Raw genomic sequence first — 26,588 nt, 5'->3', positions numbered from 1 at the left:
ACTGCTTTTGTCGGCGTGGGGACGCGCCTTTCCAGGAGGGGGCAATATGTCACATGTTGACCTAGTTTCCTTAGTTCTCCTCATTAGTTAATTAGCTCCACACCTGTTTCTGTTTCCCCTTGATTACATTTTGTATTTAAAGCCTGTGTTCATCCTTGTTTCTTGGTCTGCTATTATTTGATCATTGTGTTTTGCTACCCCTCGCTCCTGGATTATCTGTGTTTCTTGTTTGGATTTTTATTACAAGACTGTTTTGTTTACACTCCTTCATCGTGCGTTTATTGGTAAAACACCGTAACAACAATGTGCTTTGAAACAATATTCTTATGTGTGAACTAGAGCTGCACCGATCGACCGGCCAGGGACTGGAATTAGTCGGTTTTCTGCATTATCGGCCCAGATTGCCGGTTCCAAGCCGGTCTGTTTTGACGTCACACTTACAGTGATTGATAAAGTATTTGTGTTGTACCAGATGAGGCTAGCACAGCCTGAGTGAGTGTGTGAGAGAGACTCGTGCAGAAAACAAAAGAGTGCAACAGCACTCATAGAAACGTATAGATACATACTGCGGTAGTAAAAAAATAATATATGATTTAGGTACACAAAATTGCACAAACAAAATGTTTCAACACGATTGCAATGTGATTTTATACAATAGTAGTTCAATAAAACTTAAAATTAAGTGACTTACAGTTTAGACACAATAAACTGTTTTTGCTCAATTTCACTGACGAAAATAGTTCCAATCAAAGCCACAGCAGAACTGTTTTGTGTCTCCGAGCAACACAGCGGTGTTTCGTTACTGAATGAATCCACGTTTTTGAACGACTCAAGTGAGTCAATGATTCTGTAACCCATTCATAAAGACAGTAGTCACTTGCCTTGTTTCTAAAATAAAGCTAGAAAACTGAGCATGATACCACCCGTGCCACTCATTAATTTACTGCACCTGCACAGGAAGTCTCTTTTTACACATTTCTTATTCTGTAGACATGCTCACAGGGCTACATTTTGTAGTAGTAGGAACACAGCATAAGTTTGTCCCACAGAAGGATGCAACCCTTGGTTAATTTTGACACAAAAATAGAAATATTATTCAAGGCTTCATTTTCATTCATATCTGCAGCAAAAATACAGAACAATGAAAATGCAAGTGCAGAGCAATCGTGATCACACACTGAAACTCATAAAGCGCCACGGAAGGATGATCAATTTTGGGGTACACATCTACTACTAGATATAAGACAGAAACCAAGAAATGTAATATGGTGCACCTGCTACTGTCAGAGAGCAATGGCTCCCTGTGATTCTGTGAATATTTACTTTTTTCTAAAGGTTGAATTTCAAAGCATCTTCACCAACTTGCCTTTCAAGTCATGCATCTCTGATCCTCAGGTGTTTTAAGACCAATGCAAAAAGGGAAATTTTACAGAAATCATACTTGGATTTCTTTACATTTTCAAAGCTATTTACCCGTCTCCTGGCAACAGTCGTCATCCCTTCCCACCTCTGGTTTTCAGTGTGACAATGACTGTGGGTTTTGTGTCTCTGGAGCTCTAGCTGGAGTGGCACTCAGCTGTAGGTAATCTGGTCATGCCCCATTAGGCTTGTGTGGGACAGGTTTAGCGTAATCTGTCACGCCCCATGGGGTTTGGGAGGACCTAGCTCAAGTGTAATTTGGGATTATGTCTGTAGCACTGATGTCTTGGGATTCAGGAAAGAATCAACATTTGTGTCACTTTCTGTCCCCGCGACCTAACCCTGTGCTGCTTTTGTGCTGTTGGGATTGATGTGTTTTACAAGAAATATAGGAGAAACTGGGCTTAGTTGCCACATGGGGAAGTTTTCACAGCATAACTACAAAGTTTGGAGTCAGAGGTGGTTTGATGGAACTCAACAGTTGGTGGTAAATTGTCCATTAATTTTCTCTATAGAAGAAACAGAATTTTAAATGTAACACATACTGCTTTTAGGAGAGACCTACTATGAGTTTTTCAGTTGTTAACCGCTTTACGGAATCCATAAGTCAGTGCAATTTAAACATTTGTGTTACACTTTATTTGAAGGTGTCCTTGTAACAGTGTAATTATTAATTTGAGGAATATTAATTAACTACATGTACATTAACCCATAATAGTTGATTGACAAGGCTGTCTTTCCTTAGACCCACCCTGGGTGAGCTGTGTATGCTAGTTAGCAAGTTTCGCGGCTGAAGTTTACAGTCTGCTCGTCACCCCACAGAAGAGAGGGGCGGAGCGAGCAGAGCTCATTAGCATTTAGAGGAAAGGAAAGGACGTGACGTGTGGCCAAGTATGGTGACCCATACTCGGTAGTAGACACACACACACACCCGGAGCAGTGGGCAGCCATTTATGCTGCACTTTTTATTTGCACTGACATGTTACTATTTACTAATATTTACTACTGAAAACTAGCTTGTTAAAGCACTTTAAATTTTTCAATGTCAGAAAATATATTTGTGCAGAAAAATATGGATGGATCCACAAGACTAGAGTTAGCTTTCAGCAGACCGTCACTTTATCACTTTCTGTCTTTCTGTTTTCTCTGTTTGTGCATGCATGTTCGTGTGTGTGTGCGTGTGTGTGTGTCCAGCAATTCCATTATCAGATTGATGCTTTCACACAAGGTGGGTTTAGCTGGTCGCTAATCTTCACACTTCCGGCAGGGCAAATGGAAAACTCAGCAGCTGATAACAAACCTACATGCCACATAGAATTAATTGGCTAATTATCATAGTGGATGCGAGAACAGAACAAATCTAGACCTCACAAGTCAGCTTTGTCCCTTGGCATTCTTCTCATCATCAGGTCAAATCCTATTTATCCACTAGCAGTTTTAATGAGCATGTAAATGGACATGACTATGTCATGTTTCAAATGATGATATTTTAAGACTTTCCTAGGTCCCACTTTATATTAGGTGGCCTTAACTACTATGCAAGTACATTATTTTATTACTTATTACTTAGTATGGTAAGACTTTATTTTAAGGTGTCCTTGTACTTATTATAATAACAATAAATTATGCATAATTGCATGCGAGTAACACTAAGCCAAACCCTAATCCTAACCCTAACCATATAGTAAGTACATGTAGTTAATTAATATTACTTAGTACTTAAATGTATAATTACACTGTAACAAGGACACCTTAAAATAAAGTGTAACCCTTAGTACTTATTGTGTTCATATTGCATTGTAAAACATTTTTGCTGCTACTGAGGTGGGATACAGATAAGGTTAGGAAAAGGTTTGGTGGTATGGGTAGGTTTAAGTTACATGTCGGTTAAGGTGTACGGGATGGGTCAACAGTGTAATTATAAATGTAATTACAGAAATTAATTAGAGATGTAATTGCATGCAGGTATTTATTTTATTTTTTTTAATAGTAAAAATGTTAAAACATTCATAAACACAATAAGTGCATTGTATAAAATTATTAATTGAAATGTAAATGCATAGAAGTTAAGGCCACCTAAGAGAAAGTGGTACCCTTTCCTAGATTTTAACTGAATTTGTATATTTACAGGTAACTGAATTGTCTTGTATTAATGAACCATTTGGTGAAATAAATTATTAATGTTAATTTACAACAAAAAGTGAGTTGAAAGGTCATTGGAGGACACTTGTGGACTGCTCAACAGCATTTTTAAAGTGCCCATTAAAGCTAAGCTAGGCAATTTCTGCACTACTATTGTAGCCTAGTGGAACTACAAAAATAAAGTATATTTTCAAACAATCTTTACAAACCTCATGCTTCCTGCAATTCAAACATCACAAACACAGCTCTTACAGGTCTATCAACGTGAATTCACATCTCACCAGGTGAGACTACTTTCAATGAAAGGTCCAACATATTATGAATACTTTTAACTTGAAGTTTAGCTTACCTTTCGTGAAGTACCTCTGCAAGTTTGATAGGACATCCTACCATTAGGACATCCTATCATTAGACATTCAGACAGACAGACTGACTGACTGACTGACTGACTGACTGACTGACTGACTGACTGACTGATTGATTGATTGATTGATTGATTGATTGATTGATTGATTGATTGATTGATTGATTGATCGATCTGAAGGAAAGTTGAAATTATAAAAAATTAAAAATTAAAAAAATAATTTATTAAATTAAAAATTAAAAATTAAAAATTAAAAATAAATAAAATTCACCAAATTGTAACTAGGCTAATAAACTAAATATGTATGGTAATATATATATATATATATATATATATATATATATATATATATATATATATATATATATATATATATATATATATATATTTAATGCACTTCAGTTGTGCAGAAGTAGTAATTTACTAGGGATGTCCTTGAGGTCATTATAAGGAAAAACATGTTTATATATGTTATATATTTAAGGAAAAATAAAGAGACCACAAGCAAGTGTGCTGACTTTTTTTAATTACTTCCTTTAAACTTGTGCATCAACTTCAGACAGGAAACTGTGTGCACTTCATTTTGTTTTCACAATATGGTCAAAATTAGTTTGTATCTGAAAAATCTTTAAATACATCTTATCCATTTGAAACCATTTACACACAACGTCTCGTCACTGAGTTCTAGCAGTCTATTAGAAACCGGGGGCATTGAATATGAAGCATATTAGCAGTCCTCTTCACTTTGTATATATATATGTATATATCACACTTCTGAATCAGTTTTCTCGTTTCTATTTATCTCAAGTAAAAATATCTTTCTTTAAATATGATTCCTTTACATGATAAAAATAGGATCTGTCCAAAATGTGTGTGTTTGTCACATAAACACTACCAGGCATGCTCGGCACTTCCCCCGTCCTGTGTGCGCCTATCATGAACCCTGGCCCAAACTCATCCTCATGGAGGCCAGGTGATGTGATCCTGGATGTGTTCTGTCACATGGGGCTCATCCATGCGGAAGCGCATCGGTCCCAGGGGCCATCGCGACCTTAAGTTCTGGTGTGGGGATTCCACAGGGCGGCCACCCCCGTATCAAGAGAGAGATGCCAATGATTGTGTTGATAAAAATTATTACAAAATGTTGATATTCTTTAATTGTACAAAACACCTTATTATTTTTTATAGAAATCTTACATTTGCACAAGTTTACATGAGGATTCTTTTTCTGAAATCAAATTCACAAAGTACAAACATTAACCTGAAATGAAATGAGGTTATTAAAAAAAAAAATACAGACATGAAATATTACATTTCAGCTATGTGTGTTCAAAGTTGCTGTGACCATCATAGAAAGGAAGAAAGAAAGAAAAAAGAAAACATTTGTAAATCAACTGATAAATGCTTGAATAAATGCAACGCAATAGTTGGAATTTGTTTTGAGTTCACTCATCCAATTTTTGGAGAGGTTTTCAGATGAATCTCATGAAATGTGTTAATTTTATTAGCAGGTAATATTTCAGCTCAAATAAAAATTAAAGAAATGAATATCCATTTATTTAGAATCCAATTTAGGACCATTACTTTTATTCTTTGTGATATTATTGTTCATGACAGTTCATGACAAAAAAATAAAAAATAAATAAATACTGTAATATATAAAAATACTTTTTTGTTTTTATCATTTGTTGTACTGTTTAATTTATACTTACTGATGAATAGATTCTGTATATTCTCTAGAATATAACATACTGTAATGAGAATCACTAATAAGTGTAAAATGCATTACGGTACTACATTTAAAAGTTGAGAGGTTCACATTTAAAACAACAAAAAAACAATAATAATAATGATTTTAAAAATGCACGGAAAATTTAAGCCTTATCTTATGAAATTTTGCTTCTCCAATAAAAGCATCTTATTTCAAGAATGTTTAGATATTTTCATTGTAAATAAAAGAACAAAAAGTTGTTTTTTTAGTGTAATGCAAATTTGGACAGAAAATATTCAGTTGTGCAATGTGTTAAATAAGCTTAAAATAAAAAAATGCAATGGTCCTGGAAAAAAAAAAAAAATGTATTCCATCATTTTATGGGGTAAAAATGTGTTTTGGGTCAAACACGTTTTTGTGAGATTCACGCTTAGTCACTGCGACGCTCAGCAGGGGCCCCAAAATGCAAAGAAATTAAAGTGGTATATTGCCTGTTGCTCTGTCCTGCTTCCATTGCTTGTGAGTGTGGGTGAGAAACACGCTGAATGATTTCAGTGATATTGCTGTGGCGCTCAGCAAAGAGTGCTGCAAACTGATTGTTTCCGAGTACTTTTTTTATTATTTTTTTTAAATGTTGCTCCTAAAAGTAGCACAGGTACTGTACGTATTAAAAACCTGTCCTTCTTTTGCTTCCATATTTGTCAAGACGCGTCTCCTCATTCTCTCTAAAGGACTCTCTGCTCTCTGTGGATGGACAACAGCCAAGTGTGTCATCAAACCTAAAGTAATATGAGCGTAATGAGCAGACAAACCTCCCTCCATCACACTCATCTAGCTGTGTGTGTGTGTGTGTGTGTGTGTGTATTTCCTGCTAAAAGTTACCCTGAACGCTGGCACCGGTCAGTCTTTGCTCTGGTGGTGATCTGGAGCGATGAGGTAACTAAAATTTTGCCCAGATTCAAGTTATTTCCACAGGAAATATGTTTCAGTTTCTGCTGTTGGTTTCAGTAACTAATTGTTTGAAATGACATTTAGATCCCTTCCCCGTGTAGAAAACCGACCTCCTCCCCGCCCAAATTTCTCCCCGCGAAGTTTCCTTTTCCAAGCTCAAGAAAGAGCGAGCTGGTGTCTGTTTTAAGCCATGGTCTCTTTGCCTGGCAGTCTTCGGTCATTGAAGGTGTGCATGTTGATGACTTCATCCGTTTTGACCATGACGGGCGGCTGCGGCTTGTGTTTGAGCCGGCGCTGGCACTTGAGGGAAACCCGAAGCTCGTCCACCATGGCGCTGCAGAAGGATCTCTGTGCGGACAGAAGAACACAGCTGATTGGATGTCCCTTCACTTCTGACACACAAACACACACAAACTGGCTCTCGGCTCCTGGAAAGGTGGAGGACAGGGGGTCAGTGATGGATAGCGGGGGGGTGAAAGGTGGAAATGGAGACGGGATGGAATGATTATGCTGGTGTCCGTGTGGATGCACAACACGAGCATCATAACTAAAGCGATTTCTCTGTGGCAGATTTCACCTTGCTTCCTCCTGCCAGGATGCTGCATGATTTATTGATGCGTATTATTTTCCCTCAGATTCAAATCCTGTATAACCGTATGGCCAATTAAACAACCCCCCATTCTCCAAACAAGAAGCAAACGGTGAGATTTCCGGCTGTGTAACGGTGAAGCAAGCCAACGTGTGATTGTCATCCTGCTCTTCCTTTTGAGAAATAATTAACAGACATTATTCAGCACCCACAGCCTTTATAAAGTCGTATGACTTATTCAGATTTGTTGGAATCTTGGAAATGATTAAAAATAAACACATTCATTCTGACTAAAGGTACAAATTGCCTATGCAGTTTGTGTTGTGAATAATTTCATCTTGCGGCTCACAGGAAATGCTTTGTGCTTTTGTGAACAATCTGGCTTTATTTACAGCATTTTCATTACAGATATGTTTGTGAGAGATGTGAAGATATGAAATAATAAGGTGCTTGTTAGGCATTCCAATCAGAGTGTTCTTACCCAATGATCTGCCTTCTTCATAGCGACATCCTCCACAACAGCCAATAACAGAACATTAGCAACTAGCTTATGATTACTGGCACAAACTTTAATAATTGATGCTTCAAATTTGACAAATTCAGCCACACAGATGAGATTCTGGGTTAAACAGAAGTTAGGATCTTTGTACATCATGCTGTTGATCGCAACAGGACAAATACTGACTCTTCCCTCATTTTCTCCAATGTACTCAGTTGAAGAAGAAAAAAGGACAGTAACACTTTACTTAAAGCCTTTCAATGTAATGCACAATAAAAGTAGTTTAAATGCATTAATTTTGCATTGTAATGCATGTTATAATGCACTGCATGATCTCATGAATAATTATAACTACAATTATAATACTTATCTAGTCATTATCTATTCATCTATTCATGCACCTTTAGAAAGTATAATCAAAACACATGACAGACAGATCAACAAATAATACTGAAAAAAATATATAATGCATTAAAATGTATAATATGAATACAATGCATTATACATAAAGGTTTTAAGTAAAGTCTTACCAAAATTATAAATACAAATAGTGTGACACCTAGTTTTCAAAGGCTAACCCTTAAACAGTATTTTATGTATATGTATGTATGTGTGTGTATGCATGTATGTATGTATTTATTTATTTTTCATTGGATCCAACAGCATGATCAGAAAAATTTGTGTCAATGACAAACTGGATATATAAGATCAACATATAAAACAAAAAGAGTAAATGTGTTAATGCATTAAGATATGTATGTATGGACAGTGGGGATTTTCAGGAGCGAGGTTACAGGTATACTTTAGTAAACTGACATTCAGCAGCAGAAAGCAGAGGTGGAAGAAATGGGTTAAGAATATTCATGTAAAATGTGCAAAAAAAGGAAAACGAGAAGCAGGAACATTATAGTAATCCTTTTATTTAAACATGAATTTATATGTGCCTCTGTGTATGTGTGATCTTGAGCATACACTATCAAAATAAAGGTGCACTGAACAAATCTTCATAAAATACATAAAGAAACCATGAACAATTCTACAAAATATGTTGCAGTTCTCATGCAATATTTGATGTATTTGCTAAAATGATACACCATTCTGATGTTGAACCCGTGAACTTTTATTACCAATGTAAATGAGTTTAACAAGATCTAACTAAATCTGTTTTTGTGTTTCTTTTCTGGTGGCAGGAAATCTACATCACATTATGTTAGAACCATTTATACATTTTTTTATTTTATTTTTATTTTTTTATCTAAAGCAATAAGATTGTTGGTCAGACTGTTGGCTCTTTCCTAATCTTACAAAATAGAGGCAATTATAAAATGCAAATTTCTGGAGGAGTGCGCTGCTGAGGAGCAAGAGGCATAGCCATATGATGTTTGTTTTTTGTTTTTTTCTTCCTTCTGCAGAATAGTGTAAGAGAATACTGAACAAAGGACAGCAGTGCAAATCTTGTAAAAAAAATACTTTAATTGCCTCTCTATCATTTTCAGTCACAAGATTTGATACCTGTTTTAAATATTCTCAAGCGTGTTGTTTTTTTATGTTTTTTCCTTTTTTTTATAACATTGCTATGTATTGAATTAAAATTCGAACAAAACCAATCATCTGGAACTTTTAGGATCAAATCAATGCCAGAATATTGCTGTAAATAATAAACATGGCATCTGAGGACTGCTTCACTTTTTTGTTTTTTTTCTCCCTTATTTTGTGTGTTTCCTTACATCACTCCAGGTTTCCCAATGAGATGCACACTCTTCTCTTAACACACTAAAATGCATATGCATATAATGAAATTTGTATATGTATGGAATGAAACTTATTTGCTCAAGAGCATGATCTATTCCATATGCCATACTAACAAGAAACTATGCTTCTTACCACAGGTTAAAAGCTGCAGTTCCAGCAACACAACTTTGCGATATTGTTTGCCAATGTTTGATAGTGTTGGAAATTTCGACCACTGGCTAACTATTCTTTTGGAAAACACACCCCAGACTTGCAGCCAACCCAGGAAACCCCAATGTAAAAAAGCTAGATTTTCTCAGTAATACTTTATAATAACTTTCATCGAGATCATTACCATCATTTACATAGTAGTTAACAAACTTAAAAGAAATGCAAAGAACCATATGTCTTGTTCTTTCTGTACATCTCTATATAGAAAGGCACTCCCAACCTTGGCTTTAGATTGATGCTCAGTATCATTGGCCGGTAGGCTTATCATGTCAATGTAATCATTAAACAAGGATCAGGCAGCAAAATAACGCATTGCCAGAATATTTGTGAATGTCAATATGATGACTTACAGCAAATAAACAAAAGCACTTAGAAAGATCGATACAATGAATCCGAGATGAGTATAAGAGACACTTTTTCCACTGAGAGTGAATAAACGGAGCTGTGGTTTTTGGGAAAATACTTAAGCTGGCAGGTTGATACTGTCATTGTAAGACAATCTAGGTTATCCATATTTAGAGTGCAAATGTTTGAGCTCATATGCCAATGCTTCAAACAAACTAAAATATCTTTAAAGATAACCAAACTTGGACCAATTATGTGTTCACAATGCAGTTTGCTGCATTGCAATGTGCAATGTGAACACACGGCATGACAACTTCATTTTATTTAGCCACTGGGCCATTATGGCCTCCCATATTAAAGTAAAGCAAATGTGATGAGTTGAAATGATTATATTTGTGTGGCAATTACAGACAAAGTGCCATTCTGACTTAAATGACAAAAAAAATTCAGTTCCAAAAATGAAGGCTCAGTAGAGAAATTATGGCACATATATTAAAACTGATTAATAACATTCTAATAGGACAGTGTAAATGCAAAGAGAACTGTGTACTTAGTTCAGCCACTCAAGTGGCATTTTCAAGAGAAAACACCCTTGAAGATAAGGCTGCATGGATTAAACAGTAACAGCATCAACTGGAAAGGGAAGTTAATAATAATAGAAAAAATAAAGAATAAAAGACTATCAAGCAAACCTTTAGTCTAGTAAGTGAATTCACAGCTCATTAGTAGAATTTTAATTGCCAATAAATTCTGTGAGAGCATGTGTGTGCTTCAACATTATATTTGTGAAGTGAGAAGAAAAATGTGAGTGAAAGAACTGGAGTTTTTTTTTTTTTACTATCGCATTATTGACTGTACACTTCAAGCATTCGATGGCTCAGTAGATCAAGTATACGAGTGAAGTGGATATGGAGAAAGAACAACACATCTGTTGAGGCGAGATGACACAATGGCGGCCATTTGAGCAAGTAAAGCCCAAGCCCTTCTGTCTTCAGAGACTTACATCAAGAAGGACTGTTTGCTCTCCAGACACAGGCACTGTCTGTAAAATATCACCAGTGAAATATACCTCACGCTTTGCTCTCAGCACCACAACATTAAAGCCAATTTTAGACAGAATTAATATTGTTTGCATTGATCTGTAACAGATTCTTTCATACTCAGAGGCATCAGTTGAACTCATCTGACTGGCTTATATTACCCACAATACCCCCGCTGATGAAACACAAAATTGCAAACCCATTTGTTGTGATTATCTTATGTGATTTGTTTTCTCTGTAGAGACTTGCTTAATAACCCTAAACTCTAAGTATATCCTAACAGATTTCAAATGTTCATTGCAGTCCAGAAATGTGAAAATGTTGCTTTACCTTTTCCAGCTGTGCGTTTTGTTTGGACTTATAGAGAAACTCCCCAACTGCCACAAACACAGAGAGGACGAGTCCTGCAGCCAACACTATGAAAATGCCACCGATGTTCTGGACGCCCAGCGCGCTGGCCTCCTTATTCTCCTCCTCAGGACAGCCGTTTCCTCGCCACCACTTCTCCTTCATCATGTGCAGCTTCCCTTCCTCCTGTAGCTGCAGGATCGCGATGGTGATCTTATCTCGGTATGGGGACCCTGAAGGGTCAGAAAGGGGAAACTGATTTAACCAGATGATGAGAATTAGTTCTCTTAGCATCTGCTCATTCCTGTTGGTCGAATGGGTGAAATCTTACAAAATCGTCAAGAATGTGTCATATTAGTGGCATATGGGTCACATTTCACCTCAAAATCAAAAGAAATAATATAGCTGCAAGCAGCAATTAATGAGCAATTAAGCAAGCATTTCAGGGAGCATGCCAAAAAAAAAAAGTAATTAAAGGCATCTGCTGATCATTTTAAGTAAAATGTTTAAATCATGAATACAGTCACTTGTAATGTGACATAATTGCTTATCACTTTTGACCAATAGATGGCACAACCTTTGGCATTGCAGAAATACAGCCTCAGATACACTTTGGTATCATGCCGTCAACTTTGACGATGTACAACAGCATTTTGAGATACCTAACCTTTTTTTTTTTTTTTACCAGCAAGGTCTGATGATAATCTGTTTGAAATTTGGTGAAGATCAGACAAACTGTCTAAGATAACAGAGAAAACAGTCTAAGAAAACAGGTTTTGCACTTAAATCGAAATGGACAACAGATAAAATGGCCAGCTGTTGAAAACCATATACCGCTGGATTCTGTAGGACCAAGAGAACAGAAAGTGTTTTTCATAACACCAATGCATTTATTCAAATACAGTATTTTCATTTAATTATTTATATTTATTTTTTTTACACAATTAAAAGCGGATGATGCCCAAGATGGCCAATATGTGAAAACTGGGTATGCTGCTCCACAGCTAAAGAGACCAATCTAATTCCAAGCTAGACCGTTCGTAAGTTTTAAGTAAAAAAGTCTGTTTTTCATATCTCTTAACCAGTAGGTGGTACTGTGCTGGAACTGCTCATGTATCCTCAGGTCATGGTTGTTACAACACATACCAAGTTTGGTCTGAACACGCTAAAGTTTTGCGGAAATATAGGTTCACATCCATTTTGGCATGCTCTTTGTTGAATATGCTGATGCGCTATACAAGCACGATTTGGTCTATTGAAAAACATTTAATAACTTTTTGACTGTCCTTCACCTGTGTGCCAAATTCCATAGCTTTCCTGCAAGCTGTCACAGACCCAAGAGCTGCCTTCACACCTCCAGTGCACTGGCTCCTAATTTTTCTTTTTAAAATTAAGCCTATGGTGAGAACCAAATCAGTGAACTTTTTTTTTTTTTTTTTTCCCAGTGAATTAGTTGTTTTTATTCACAACACAGACTGAACAATTTGTTCAAGAAAATCACTGCCTCAATGATCTGGTAACAGCAGTTCTATAGTTAACAGTTCACTGGAGGGGAAGATTATAAGTGAATAACGAATTAAATTTCAGTATGTTGCTGAAATGCATGGCTTCAAAAGACCTTGAATACAGAGCACCAGTATTTGCTACCTTATTTTTTGAGCCTAACATTTACGATGAATGTGAACTGCTGTTGTAGTATGGAGGCACTTTAACATATCAGACAATCTCAAAGAAAATACTGAAATTTTATTCAAAAAGTATTGTATAAGGTTTTATGCCATATATATACCAGACATTCAAACATGCAGAGCTATAAAACTGTCTCACTGATTGCACTACAATACTTGAGGAAAGCTGAGACAGTGAAAAGGAAAGATGAAGTTTGTCACTTCAGTGGTGTGAGATTGTTTCTCACAGAGCTGTACAGAGGTGAGAAATACAGACACTAATGCAGTACGAGCCATAAAAGCCTAATGCTGTTTGTTGAAACACAGCTCCCAGGGTGCCATTGATAACACACCAATAAAACCCAATTACATTCGAGGGACTGGCATTTCCCGCTTTTATCTATTTATTTTCTGCCTAATTAAAACTAGTTGCTATTCTTAATTTGAGGTAATGTTTCCTTCTGGGCCTCCTTGCGGGCTTCGATTCGTAACTCTCCCCCATTCCCATCAGCCATTTTACCTCCCTCGCAAAAAGAGGAAAACAGGTCGTATTCCCTTCATTCAGCACAGATCAAAAACGGCTAGAGAGGTGCTTTCTCGTTTCATTTGAAATACGAGGTAGAAAAAGAGCACTCACAAACCTCGCTGATCCTTTCATGTTGTAATAGTGGTACTGCTGTAGTTAACTCTCTATAATAAGGATTGTACTATCGCCTGAATAATTGAGAACTCAACTGTTCTTTTGCTCAAATGCACCACACACGTATATGAAACACAAAGTGCCCTTTATTTGCTGAAATCAAACTGTCTTTTTTATGCTCATTGTTATCAATTAGGTCTTAGGGTTTTGTGTTTTGTATAACAGCAGTGCAGCTATGCAAAATCCTTTTATTTTATTTTATGTTTTGGCGACTATTATTTTCATCTATATAATACATATGTGTCCTATATCCATGTATCTTTGACTTTTTGCTAAATAGCTATATAAAAAAAAAATATATATATATATATATATAAAAAAAAAAAATTAAATTAAATTAAATTAAATTAAATAGAATGAATTAATGAATGAATGAATTAATTAATTAATTAAAACAACACCTCTCTTGAAAAAAAAAATATAGTATTCTATGCAAACTTAAAATAATTTAATGATAAATCAACACTTTGGTTCCAAATTTTGGTTCAATTGATTTAGAAAGGTTTTAATCTTACTTTAATACAAGGTTTTTTGGCGGCTGACCTATACAAGTATTAATCTGGATGAATCCATATGCACAGGAAACCATCCATTTAATAAAACAATCAAAGTCATTTAATAATAAAACAATTTATGGTTATAGTCTTACTTCAGCTAGAATGTTTTTCGTTTGTTTGTTTGTTTGTTTTAATTAAATTCCACAAAAAAGGCATTATTTAAGATAAATGCTATAAATAATAATAATAATAATTATTATTATTATTATTATTTTATTTTATTCATAAGTTTTTTTACATTCAACAAGCCTGAATATACAGACATGCCTACTTTCTTATTCTGCAACATCAAAGACAAGTAACAGAATAAATCCTTGACCCAATGTACAACACACAATGTTCTTCAAATACCTGCATACAGCATATGGATGAGGTACCTTTAGGAAGTAAGGACAGAAGATAGCTTAAATGAAACAGAATGATAAGGGTTTACTTGGATACTGGTAGCTCCACATGCACAAGCAAACTCCTGACAGATGTTTGATGACATGGCATTGTACATGACTCTTCTTAATGATGCCTCCAGGGACGGGGCCCGTCCACAGGCTGAAAGCTGACTGGGGGGCTTTCTATTTCCACAATCCTCAAGGGGCAAGCAGCATTGCCCCGAAACATGGATATACACCGCAAGTGCTACACACATTTAGCAAGACAATGAAGTCACAAGTGAAAAAGGAGCTCACGGCGGTGCCTAAACTAAAGGGTGAAGGGGGGTTTTGTGTAGGGGGTTTTAGTGCTAAATTACTTTTCTTCTATCCCAGTTTACAGGCATTTAAGTAAAGCCATTTAAATGCTAACTTCCGGAAAAACGTAAGCAGTGTGGTCCTGTTTGCTGACACAACAACCAGTGATATGAATTTGGAGCATATACTTGTTTTGAACAACTGAATATCGGAGAAAGCATTTAGGAAACCGATTTGGAAACAGTCATTCCTTGCGGTATCACTACTCTTGTGAAAAATAAGTGTACCTGATATGCTCTTGTAGTGTACTTTACATCTTAAAAGGATATTTAAAATAATATTAATAATAATGTAATTGGAATAAATGAAATAAAAGGCCACTTAAATGTACATTTTCATGATTATGTTTCTTTACACTTATGTACACTTTTAAAAAGTGCACTTTGTAATAATGTGTGATTAAAAGTTTTAACCATTGTTATAATTGTGTTCATCTTTTGTCGTGATTTGAAGAAACAGTGTACTAAATTGCAACTTCACTAGAACAAATGTGTAATTTCCAATATATTTAAATGCATACATGTTTCAATAGAAATTAAATTACATATTAATTTACCCTTAATGCTTCTCAGTACATTCAGAAATGCACTTTAAGTAAATTTTAAAATAAGCCATTATGAAAATATTTAAATATAAATTGAAGTTCTACTTAAGTGGGTTTATTATATTTAACACTGAATTATAAAACATCTTCATTTAATTGCAATTAACATGAATGAACAAGAATAATTTTGCACATAAGTATATTAAATTTAAAATATATTATTTCTGTAATAAGCACTATTTTTAAAAGTATGCTAAAATTCTCTGACATTTCTTTTTTTATTTTTATGACTTTACGTCATTCCAAACCTGTCTTCTGTGGAACAGAAAAGAGGATACTAGGGAAACTGTTTCAGCTGTTTTTTCTCCATAGAGTGAAAGTCAATGGGGTCTAAATGAATTTCATTGTATGAACCATTGTATCTTCCAGTCATAGTGTTCCAATCATAAAGGTTTTGAATGACATGAAGGTAAGGGAAAAGTGGTAATTTCACACCAGAACCGACGGAGAGTTGAATGTGAATTTACAGTGGATTGCCAGGGACTACTGCCTTTCAGAAAAAAAACTGCTGCCATCGTTTTGAGGACTTCATGCATTTCACCTGCTTGCCGTCACTTTCACCTGTCTCAGTATAAAACCAGACGTTCAACTGTGCCAAGAATTTACATATTCTCACATTAAACATCTAATTAACCAACACACCGAAACGCAGATGGTCTGCATACCGACCCTGTCTGTTCCCGCGCAGGAATGCTTGCCAGAAGGACTCGGTCATCTCTCACCACCACAGTTTCAACATTAATGCATCTTGCCGACCGTGTGCTGCTGAAGTCAACAAGATATATGCTAAACGCACGCCTGTATGCAGCCTGCCTATGCTAACTGATTCCAAAAGGGTAGGATTAGCAATGGAAATGGCCTGTGCTGAGCTGTCTGGGAACGGCACACAGGGGAGTGATGATGCTAAACATCCTTTTCCATGTGCCTTGCATTTGCTCGACACAATGCAATCCCATGACACGCGACTGACAAGCTAAAAACACCCTCACTGGGTTGTCTGTTAGACAGCATACCTGACAGATTTTAACCTGCTGAGTGACAAAGCATTAACGTCTGCGAGACGGGGCACTTGATAGCTGGATTTCGCTGTCCATGTGGAAAAGCCTGGATAGCATCTTAAACCAGCACACATACCTCCCTCGAAACCATGAATGGATTAAGATATTCTAGGCTGTTTAGTCCATAACACGTCAACAATTTATGATTATATGCTTTATAGCACAATAGCGTCAGAACACCTGCATGAATATTCATAATTCACCTTTTGGAAAGCATGCTGCCTCGATCAGCCAGTTTTATTACTGGTGTAACTGAGAACAAGGACGAGAAGAATAAGGAAAAGAGGGCGGAACAAGATTAGGAAATAATGCTAGCAAGTTTCAAACTTATAAACAGCATGCCTTACAGTGGCAGAGCTTCGGTTTCAACATCTGCCCCCTTTTCAAATAGCTACGGGGTAAATTATTTGGTAGACTCAGTCTCTGATGGCATGGCCGCAGTCTGTTCAAGTCAAGTGAGTCATATTTATTTGCATTGCACTTCTCATAATCTATGTTGTTTCAAAGCAGCCTTACATATAAATAAACAATGCATCAGACTGACCGTCTCAGGCACACAAAAACATCGGCTGATTTCTCTAAAACGTTCTGGGAGACAGGGTGCACTAGTCTATCCAGAAACAAAGTCTTGCGAACACTGTGGGATGTTAAAGTCAGCACAAAATGAAAATTCACTCTATTTTCAATCTATTTTCTAAATGCATGTTATAGAACAGGGCTATTCAATTAAAGTTACAAGAGGTCTGGTCTCTACATTTCATTTTTTGGAATAGTTATATATTTCCATCTGGGCAACAATCTGGGTAAAGTAAAGTAAAGTAAAGTAAAGTAAAGTAAAGTAAAGTAAAGTAAAGTAAAGTAAAGTAAAGTAAAGTAAAATAAATTCTAAACGATCAAGAGCCCCCAAGAGCCAAAGCAGTGGCGTCTGAATGAATGCATGGATGGATGGATGGATGGATGGGTGGATGGGTGGATGAGTGGATGAATGAATGAATGAATGAATGAATGCATGAATAAATGAATAAATGAATAAATGAATAAATGAATAAATGAATAAATGAATGAATGAATACTTCATCAGAGTATGAATATTAAAAGGTGATGTGGCAGAAGGCAATGTGACGTGTCTGGGGTTTTAGGGTTTTCCTTCTGAAGTTATGTTTATATTTAGCTTAAAATATGTATCTACCTAAAATAAATAATAATAATCAAATAATCTATAATAATCAAAATGCATTCCAAGTAATATCAATCAAACTACAGTTGGGTTGTTTTGATTAAGTAATAATAACTTAAACAAATACAGGTAATTTACAAAATTAAAGTTCACTGAAAGTATGTTGTTTTTTGTTTTTTTTACATATTTTGTTACAAATTTGTTTTATAGCAAAAGCAGATGACTCCAACAGTCGTTTTTTGGCAAAAGCAGATAACTCCACATTTCATGTTTTAGAGTTTTAAAAAGTGTTTTAAGTGGTTTTTTTTTTTGGTTTTTTTAAAAACACTCGTTTAATCTTTGTAATCTCCTCAGATGACAATGTAGATGCCGGACTAACGTTGTTGTGATCATAGTCTGAGATGTAAAATGGCAATGTATTTCTGTATTTAAATTTAAATCTTCCCATTCATATGTGCAACATTTAGTGCAAAATGAAAATGAAAATTCAATTAAATCATTTAAATTTGCCATTTTCTACACTAGTTTTCATATGCAAATTAAAAACATATTTTAAAGCTTTATAAGTTGCAAACTTTAAATTAAAATGTATTACCCAAATTGATTAGATATGTTTAACATGTCTAAGCAAAAACTGTAGCAAAATTATCATTTAAATGCTGTTTTTTCCTAAATGCATTTAGGCTTAGGGGTAGGACACTTGGGATTGCGTTTTCATCGTGATACCACGTGATAATTGTAGCAAAATGCAGTGAGAGTTTCAAAATGCATTCTGAGCCAAAGGTGGAGCAAAAGGGTGATATAAATGTATTTTATTTTTCTTAAATGCATTGACACTTACATATATGACATTTCAATTGCATTTTCATTAAATACCCCGCGATGAATATAGTTTAAGTCATTGTGAATTTGAAAATGCATTCTGAGCCAAGCACGCCCTCTAGCTGTCAATCATTACATCAAGGCGGGGCTCGGCTACAGGACGCACAATAGGTCAATATTCACCATTAACCAAATGCTTTTCACCTGCCTCAACATCTCTCACTGTTTACACTCGGATTGACGCACATAAGCAAACAGACAGATTCTACACTTATTCACTACCTTACCGTATATTTTTATTACTCTTTTATTTTTAATCCGTAAAATGGCACGTGTTCTGTGGCACCTGAACAGGGACATGCAGAGAGTTCCTCAGGGGCAGGTGCTCAAATGCTAAAGGGCAATGTGAAAAAATAATACAAATATAGGTCAAAAGTTTGGATACATTACTATCTTATATTTTTGCAATTAGTCACTTATGGTCATCAAGCCAGCATTTATTTTATCAAATTGTAATATTCTTTAAAATCAATTGTATGCAATGCTGATTTATTAGCAATGTTGGAAACCAGTCATACTTTTTTTCAGGACTCTTTGATGAATAAGAAGTTCAATAAGAACAGCATTTATTTAAAATATAACTTCTGTAACAATATACACTACCATTCAAAAGCTTGCAGTCAGTATTTTTTATTTTTTTTTATTTTTTTATTTTTTTAAGTAATTAGTTTTTATTCAGCAAAGATTTTTTTAATTAATAGAAACAGTGATAGTAAAGGTCGATATTGTTACACTGTAAAAAGTGATAAGTTGACTTAACTTAAAAATTTTAAGGCAACGGGTTTCCTCAGTTTTTTTAAGTAAATGATAATTAAAAAAATAATAATAATAATAAGTTAAGTGAATTGTCAAGTTCACTTAACTTTTAAAAAGATATATTATTTACTTTTATATTATTTACGGGTTTCCTCAATTTTTTTAAGTTAAGTCAACAGATCACTTTTTACAGTGTAGAAAGCATCTCTATTTTGAATAAATGCTGTTCTTTTTAACTTTTTATTTATCAATGAACCCCAAAAAAGTGTCACAGGTTCCAAAATAAATAAATAAAATAAAAAGCAAAAAATTAAGCAGCACAACATTGATAATAAATCAGCATATTAGAATGATTTCTGAAGGACCATGCATTGAAGACTGGAGTAATGATGCTGAAAATTCAGCTTTGAATCACAGAAATAAATATTTTAAAGTATATGCATATGCTGCATAATTATCAAAAATGGTAATATTATAAAGTCCTTTCACTTCACCATTTCGTCAGTCTACACTTCACATAATAGGCCCGTAGGTGGCACTTGGGCTTCATTAGCTATGAGAGTTTCAAGAAATAATAAACAGTGTAGGATATCATACCTAAATATAAGTGAATTGAATAGCCTACAGATTACAATTATTGCGACTTTTGTTTTGTGCAGTGCTTTTGTAGTCATTCAGCATCTATTTTCTCAACGATGTAGGCTAATTTGATTTATTAAATGAGGCAAACCGCAGATCCAGATCGCTCCACAAATCTTTTTTTTAAGCGATTAGTCACCGTTTTGTACAAATTGTCATGTTAATTATAATTCAAATGCATTTTGTTTTATTGACCACAATATCATTGATATTTGTCTGAGAGGGGCACTTTTGAATAATTTTGAAAAAAGGGCAGGGTCGCTTGAGCCCCCAAAGCCCCTGCCCCTGAGGAACTCTCTCCCTGTTCAGGTGCCACGGAACACACGCTATTTTATGGATTAAAAATAAAAGAGTAATAAAATATAAGGTAAGGTAATAAATAAGTGTAGAATATCACTGTCTGTTTGCTTATTTGCATCAATCCGAGTGTAAACAGTGAGAGATGTTGAGGCAGGTGAAAAGCATTTGGTTAATGGTGAATATTGACCTATCGTGCGTCTGTTGCCGAGCACCTCCTCGATGTAATGATTGACAGCTAGAGGGCGTGCTCGGCTCGGAATGCATTTTCAAATCCACAATGACTTAAACTATATTCATCGCGGGGTATTTAATGAAAATGCAATTGAAATGTCATATATGTAAGTGTCAATGCATTTAAGAAAAATAAAAGACATTTAAATCATGATTTTGCCACCCTTTTGCTGCACCTTTGGCTCAGAATGCATTTTGAAACTCTCACTGCATTTTGCAACAATTATCACACGGTATCACGATGAAAACGCAATCCCAAGTGTCCTACCCTTAAGTCTAAATGCATTTAGGAAAAACAGCATTTAAATGATAATTTTGCAACAGTTTTTGCTTGGACATGTTAAACATATCTAATCAATTTGGGTAATACATTTTCATTTTGCAACTTATAAAGCTTTAAAATATGATTTTAATTTGCATATTAAAACTAGTGTAGAAAATGGCAAATTTAAATGATGTAATTGAATTTTCATTTTCATTTTGCACTAAATGTTGCACATATGAATGGGAAAATGTAAATTTAAATACAGAAATACACTGCCATTTTACATATTGCGTTGCCATTTTGCATATTACATTTCAAATTGAATTTAGCTACACATATGCTTCCATATTCCTTCACGACTGTAACGCTTCAGCTTTTGTTTTCCTTTAAGCCCTGAAGCAGATATCACAGATTCATCAAGTTCATCGAAATTAGGATGGATGGACCTCCATCATTTCAGTTAGCTTTGACGAAACTCCTCTCTGCTAGCATGCCTTTTCAAAGTGAAAGTAGCCTTGCCACCTGACCTGAATACAGAGCGCTGATTCGCTAAAATGGATTTATCGGCTTCTGTTCAAAAACAACAAGGGCGCTTGTCGGCTTCTGCAGTAAAACGTGAACTCGCGATGCCTTGAAAGTGGACAATACCGGCTTTTTTGATAAATCATGTTTAGGGTTCAGATCGCGCTATATGTGGAGAATAATGCACGACAATCAGCTCTTTTTATTTATTTTTTTATTTCATTTTTTTGAGTTAACATTTGAATTTTGAATTTCAGCGATGAAAAATTGAGTTAACACCAAAATCAGTATTGTATCTGGTCGGTATTGAAAAGTAAATTTTTAATTTGACGCAAAATGCGATATCCGTCGTGTTATTCTGTCATGTTTTCTCCCTTTTTTTTCCAAACCGCGACAAACGCCAGTCCCCCTTCTCTGCAGAACGCGATATATCCGCTCAACCAATCACAGTGCACCATTCCGCGCCCTGTAGACAGTAATGGTGGCGCTCTGAATACACCCGGCATCCAAGCTTTCCTCATCTACTTTGTACTTTGTGATCAACAAACAAACAAAAAGGGCTGCACGATAAATCGCATGTGATTGTCATGCGCATCTCGTCAGTAAAACCGGTTTTGTGAGCAAATCATTTAGCAAATCTCCATCACTTGCTTTCAGATGGAGCGGCATTTAATACACAGAGCCGTAGTTCACTGACAAGCTACGCAATATCGCGTTCATAATCTCAGATGATGAACGCGATATTGCGTAGCTTGTCAGTGTAAGTGTTTTTATTAATGCCATTAATGATTTTGTTAATACAGCACGGCAATCAGCTCTTTTTTTTTTAAGTGGTGTTTATCGTTTTTGCAAATTAACTCTTCATATATATATGCTGTGAAAACGTTTCAGCTTTTGTTTTCCTTTAAGCCCTGAAGAAGATATCACAGGTTCATCAAGTTCATCGAAATTAGGATGGATGGACCTCGATCATTTTAGTTAGCTTTGACGAAACTCCTCTCTGCTAGCATGTCATATATATATATATATATATATATATATATATATATATATATATATATATATATATATATATATACAGGTATATATATATAAATATACAGGTATATATATATATATATATATATATATATATAGCCAAATATAACAATGAATCTTATTAAGAAATTATCTAAACATATTGACTAATAATGCTAAGTGTAGATATGGCTTTAAAAAAAAAAAAAATTGTCACAAAACTGATTTTATTTAATGTGAAAACAGTCTTATGTGTATGACATGCTAAAATTAATCCATATGAATCGATCTGTTTAAAACACACAATCGCAGCATATGATGAAGGTTTTTAGACATTTATTTTCAAACATTAGGGTTAGGGTTAGGGTTGTAACCCAACAATACATACAGAACTTCAAATACGGTCAATGGCAGCTCAACTGTACTTGCCTGACGTGTGTGAACAAACCTCATTGTTTCTTGTCAAAGCTCAAACATGTGGCTCAAAAATGAGGACAGAAATATCTCGGGTTTCTTTAAAAAAATATCCTAATTTTGTGTTCCAAAGATCAATAAAAGTCTTTTGGGCTTGAAACAAAAAGTTGAGTAACTAATGACAGAATTTTCACCTTTGGATGAACTAAACCTTTATGCTGCATATAAAAAAAATAGAATAAAATTTTAAAAAACGAACTAACTTTAATTGATCAGTTCAATTGCCAGTCAGACAGTCTCTTCCTAAATGAGCAGTTCTTGATAAGAAGATGCTGCAAAATGGACCTAACGTTATACTTATATTTAAAAAGTCCAATTATTCGGCAGAATGTGAATCTAGATCACTGATCCTGACTGAGGATCAATACTCAGCTTCCCGTTAAGAAATGTAGCTGTCCTTCTTTTAATCAGAATATTTCTCACCATCTCAGTATTGACATTCCCTGCAATACTGGCTCAGTAATTTTCTCATTGGACATTTACATCCTCCTAGTCTAATGACTTGATAATGGTATATCTAGTTTTTATCAGTTGTAATGCAAAGAACTTTTCAGTTGTCCCTGGAACTTTACTGATCAGTGTTGAGAAGTATTTCCAAATTGCTGCTGTTACAGTACATGACACATTTAAAAACTCTACACTCTCAGAAAAAAAAAAATACAAAATCGTCACTGGTGTGGTATCCTTCAAAAGGTACTAATATTTACACGTTTAGGTACTAATATGTGCCATTTAAGGGTAAATAAGGTACAAATATTTCATTTTTAGGTAAACAACCAAATTAATATCTGACTGCTGTTATGTTGTTTTGTGCATCATATTGCCTTTCAGTTTGGAAACTTCTTGTTTCTAATTGGGACATGGTGTCATTCTTCTCATTACATTTACCATCTTCCTATGCTTTTTTATAACTTTGACAACAGCTTATTTGTATGGTATTCTAATTACAAAAATAATATATTTTTGAATGTATCTTTCATAATGTGTGCACAATTAGTGGCATATGCCAGGTAGTGGGAAGCCTCTGGGCACGTGCCCAGTCAGCAGGCTGGTTAATCTCTACTTCAAAATTGAATGAACATATTAGCCACACAAAGCCACATAATACTGAACACAATACACCAGTTCATTCATACACAGCACACTGAATGAGTGAAACAAAGCTAACATTTACATTCATTTGGCTGACTGACATGGTGCCTGAGGTAGAGGAGTCAGGCTTCAGAAGTGCCCAAGAGGCCTTTGATTCTCACATTAAGGTGCCTTTTCCATTCTTGGTTATTTTGGTCCTTTCAAAGCAATGTAATGGATCATGCTGTTTTATATCGAATATGATCACATGCGGAGGTCATTTGTTGTGTATATGTAGCTTTGAGGTCCAAGTTATTCCGCTGCCATTTCCTCCCTTTCTCTTGCAAATGAACTGTGTTGGGCTGGAACACATTTCTAGTAGCAATATTACTTTCCCCAGTAAGTAGTAGTGTAATTAATTACAAATAAGATTTCAGTAACAATATTACAGTTACTATCCATAAAATAGCTTGTTACTAGGTTACTTTTATTGTCTCAACTCCTACAGATTTGTAATCCAACAATCCAATCATCCAATCAATTTTCATAATAGTCACTCACAACGTCACCACTGCAGCAATCAAGGTAGGAAGATGGGAAAGTTTACATTCAGTGGCTGGAAATATTACCATTACTTCCATTTTGTTGTGAGAAAATTTGACAAGAACATTGTTGTCAAATGTAAATAGTGGCATTATGTACAGTACTCTTGCATTACAAAGTTTGTCCATACACATCCCTTTAATCTTGATATACATTAGTCTCACCTATTATCAAAAGCCTTTCTAGAATCTTGCATGTTTTTGACAACATACATATACAAACGTGAAAAAAAGTTATTGCACCTGGGTAAATGATAAATGCAATTAGCAAGAAGCGACAAGTATCGAAAATACGGTTGGAAACTGGACATGAATGGCCTCACCAGTCTATTTACAAATGAGAAACTCAGAGTAGGATGGGCCATAAACTTTAAACATGGTGGAGGAAAGAAAGAATATTTACATTCAGTGAATGTTTGTACAACCTGCTGGATGTTGAATATCTTCTATACCTTTTGAATTTAATAAGATTTCCTCAAGAAACAGGCCAGACAAACTCAGAATTACAAATTCACAAGTGGGAAGTAGGAAATTTCCACATGAAAATAGCATGTGAAGGCAGCATAATAATGTGTAAACTCACTGTAAACCACCACTGAATATTTGTAATAACTTCTGATTGCAATCTAATGTGGATTTTGATCATACAATGAGGCAGAAATATTTATTTGTAGCATTTTAGAATAAGCTAATCGCCACAGCTGCTTACTATTTCTCATGTAAACATCCTTTGTTTTGATTTTTTCATCAAATCATATGAAAATCACATTCAAATCATTATACTATAGAAATTGTATGTTTATTAGCTTCATGTTTCCTGTGTAGAAAGTGTAGTGGAACTTTGCGGAAGCCTAGTGGAACTTCATCATTGGAAGATACAGAACGGGTTATAAACATGCAATATGAGTGGCATTTAAGCAGTGAATGATCTTTCTCTGAGTCATAACAACAAGAGAATAAGGAAAAACAAAAAATAAAACAACACAGGCAGACAGTGCTGGAAGACACTAATGCTCATCAGATCACATTATTGAATGGAAAAATAACACAAATTATGATTCCGAGTAAAAATTTGCAAATACATTATACCCTAACAGTCACAAAGATATACACATATGAAGTCAGAAGAGGAGAAAGTGTGCAATTACCAATTTTGTGGAGTGTAATGAAAAAGTAGTGCAACAAATTACTGCTGAAAGGGACTAATAAGTAAAGCAATAATATTACTTTTCAAAGGAGTAACACATTTTGAGTAAAAAGGCCAACTCTTCAAAGGAAAATCGAATTTAATTTTTTAATACTTCTCCAAAATGTTATCATGCCTATTCCGTGCACTATGTGCTCTAGAGGAATATGAAGAAAATCATAGAAACCCTAATTCTCTCTTCTACAAACCCACGATAAGGAAAGTGTTTTAGGGTCATTGTGTTAAGATGTCTTACAGCGGTACAATTCTGGATGTTTTCAGACTCAAGTCTTACTGAGGACAGTTGTTTTTTTTTTTTTCTTCTACATTTCTGCTGCTGACACAGCCCGCAGCCGCATGTATAACAGGATTAAGACAATCTGCTACTGAGACTGATAATCTTATGCACAGGAGGAGAAACGCCTAACAGTTTTTCTTTTCATTTATTTATCTCATCCATTCGTCTATTTCATGCACGTTTGCCTCGGGGTCCGCGTTTCTGCACATTCACTGAGCCGCTGAGCGGCGTTCAGAGACGCTAACCTCAACTGCTTCACCTTCACCGACAGAGCCAGACAGTCATTAATCAAAATGAAATGAAGATTTGAGTCGACGCTGCAGTCTGAGAGAAATACACTTCGAGGAGAATACACTTCTGCATGGCAGAGATGTGTTGATAAACGACTGTGTCTCTCATTTCAATCAGTCTGTTCAATGATTCATGTTTTTGTTGAGATGTCTGACAAATATTTTTTCAAAGGTAATGC

The 26,588-nt window shown here is 35.2% G+C and overlaps 1 protein-coding gene across 3 annotated transcripts in view; it reads right to left on the bottom strand.

Annotated features, from left to right (window-relative positions):
- Positions 1-4,441: 4,441 nt before the first annotated feature.
- Positions 4,442-26,588, bottom strand: part of grik2 (glutamate receptor, ionotropic, kainate 2) — a 228,797-nt gene continuing 206,650 nt past the window's right edge. For 2 of the 3 annotated variants that reach the window (XM_058746765.1, XM_058746764.1), the window contains 2 exons: positions 11,353-11,603; positions 4,442-6,935 (listed from right to left, as the gene is read on the bottom strand). In XM_058746765.1, coding sequence (XP_058602748.1) covers positions 6,771-6,935; positions 11,353-11,603 — 416 coding nt within the window. In that variant the 3' untranslated portion in view covers positions 4,442-6,770. Of the gene's footprint in view, positions 6,936-8,287; positions 11,025-11,352; positions 11,604-26,588 lie in introns of those variants that run through there. The other variant, XM_058746766.1, reaches the window with a different exon arrangement.

The sequence above is a fragment of the Onychostoma macrolepis genome, chromosome 16 (genome assembly GCF_012432095.1).
Source record: "Onychostoma macrolepis isolate SWU-2019 chromosome 16, ASM1243209v1, whole genome shotgun sequence".
Lineage (NCBI taxonomy): Eukaryota > Metazoa > Chordata > Actinopteri > Cypriniformes > Cyprinidae > Onychostoma > Onychostoma macrolepis.
The sequence above is the reverse complement of the archived record's forward strand: the minus strand, read 5'-3'. Positions and strand labels throughout refer to the sequence as shown.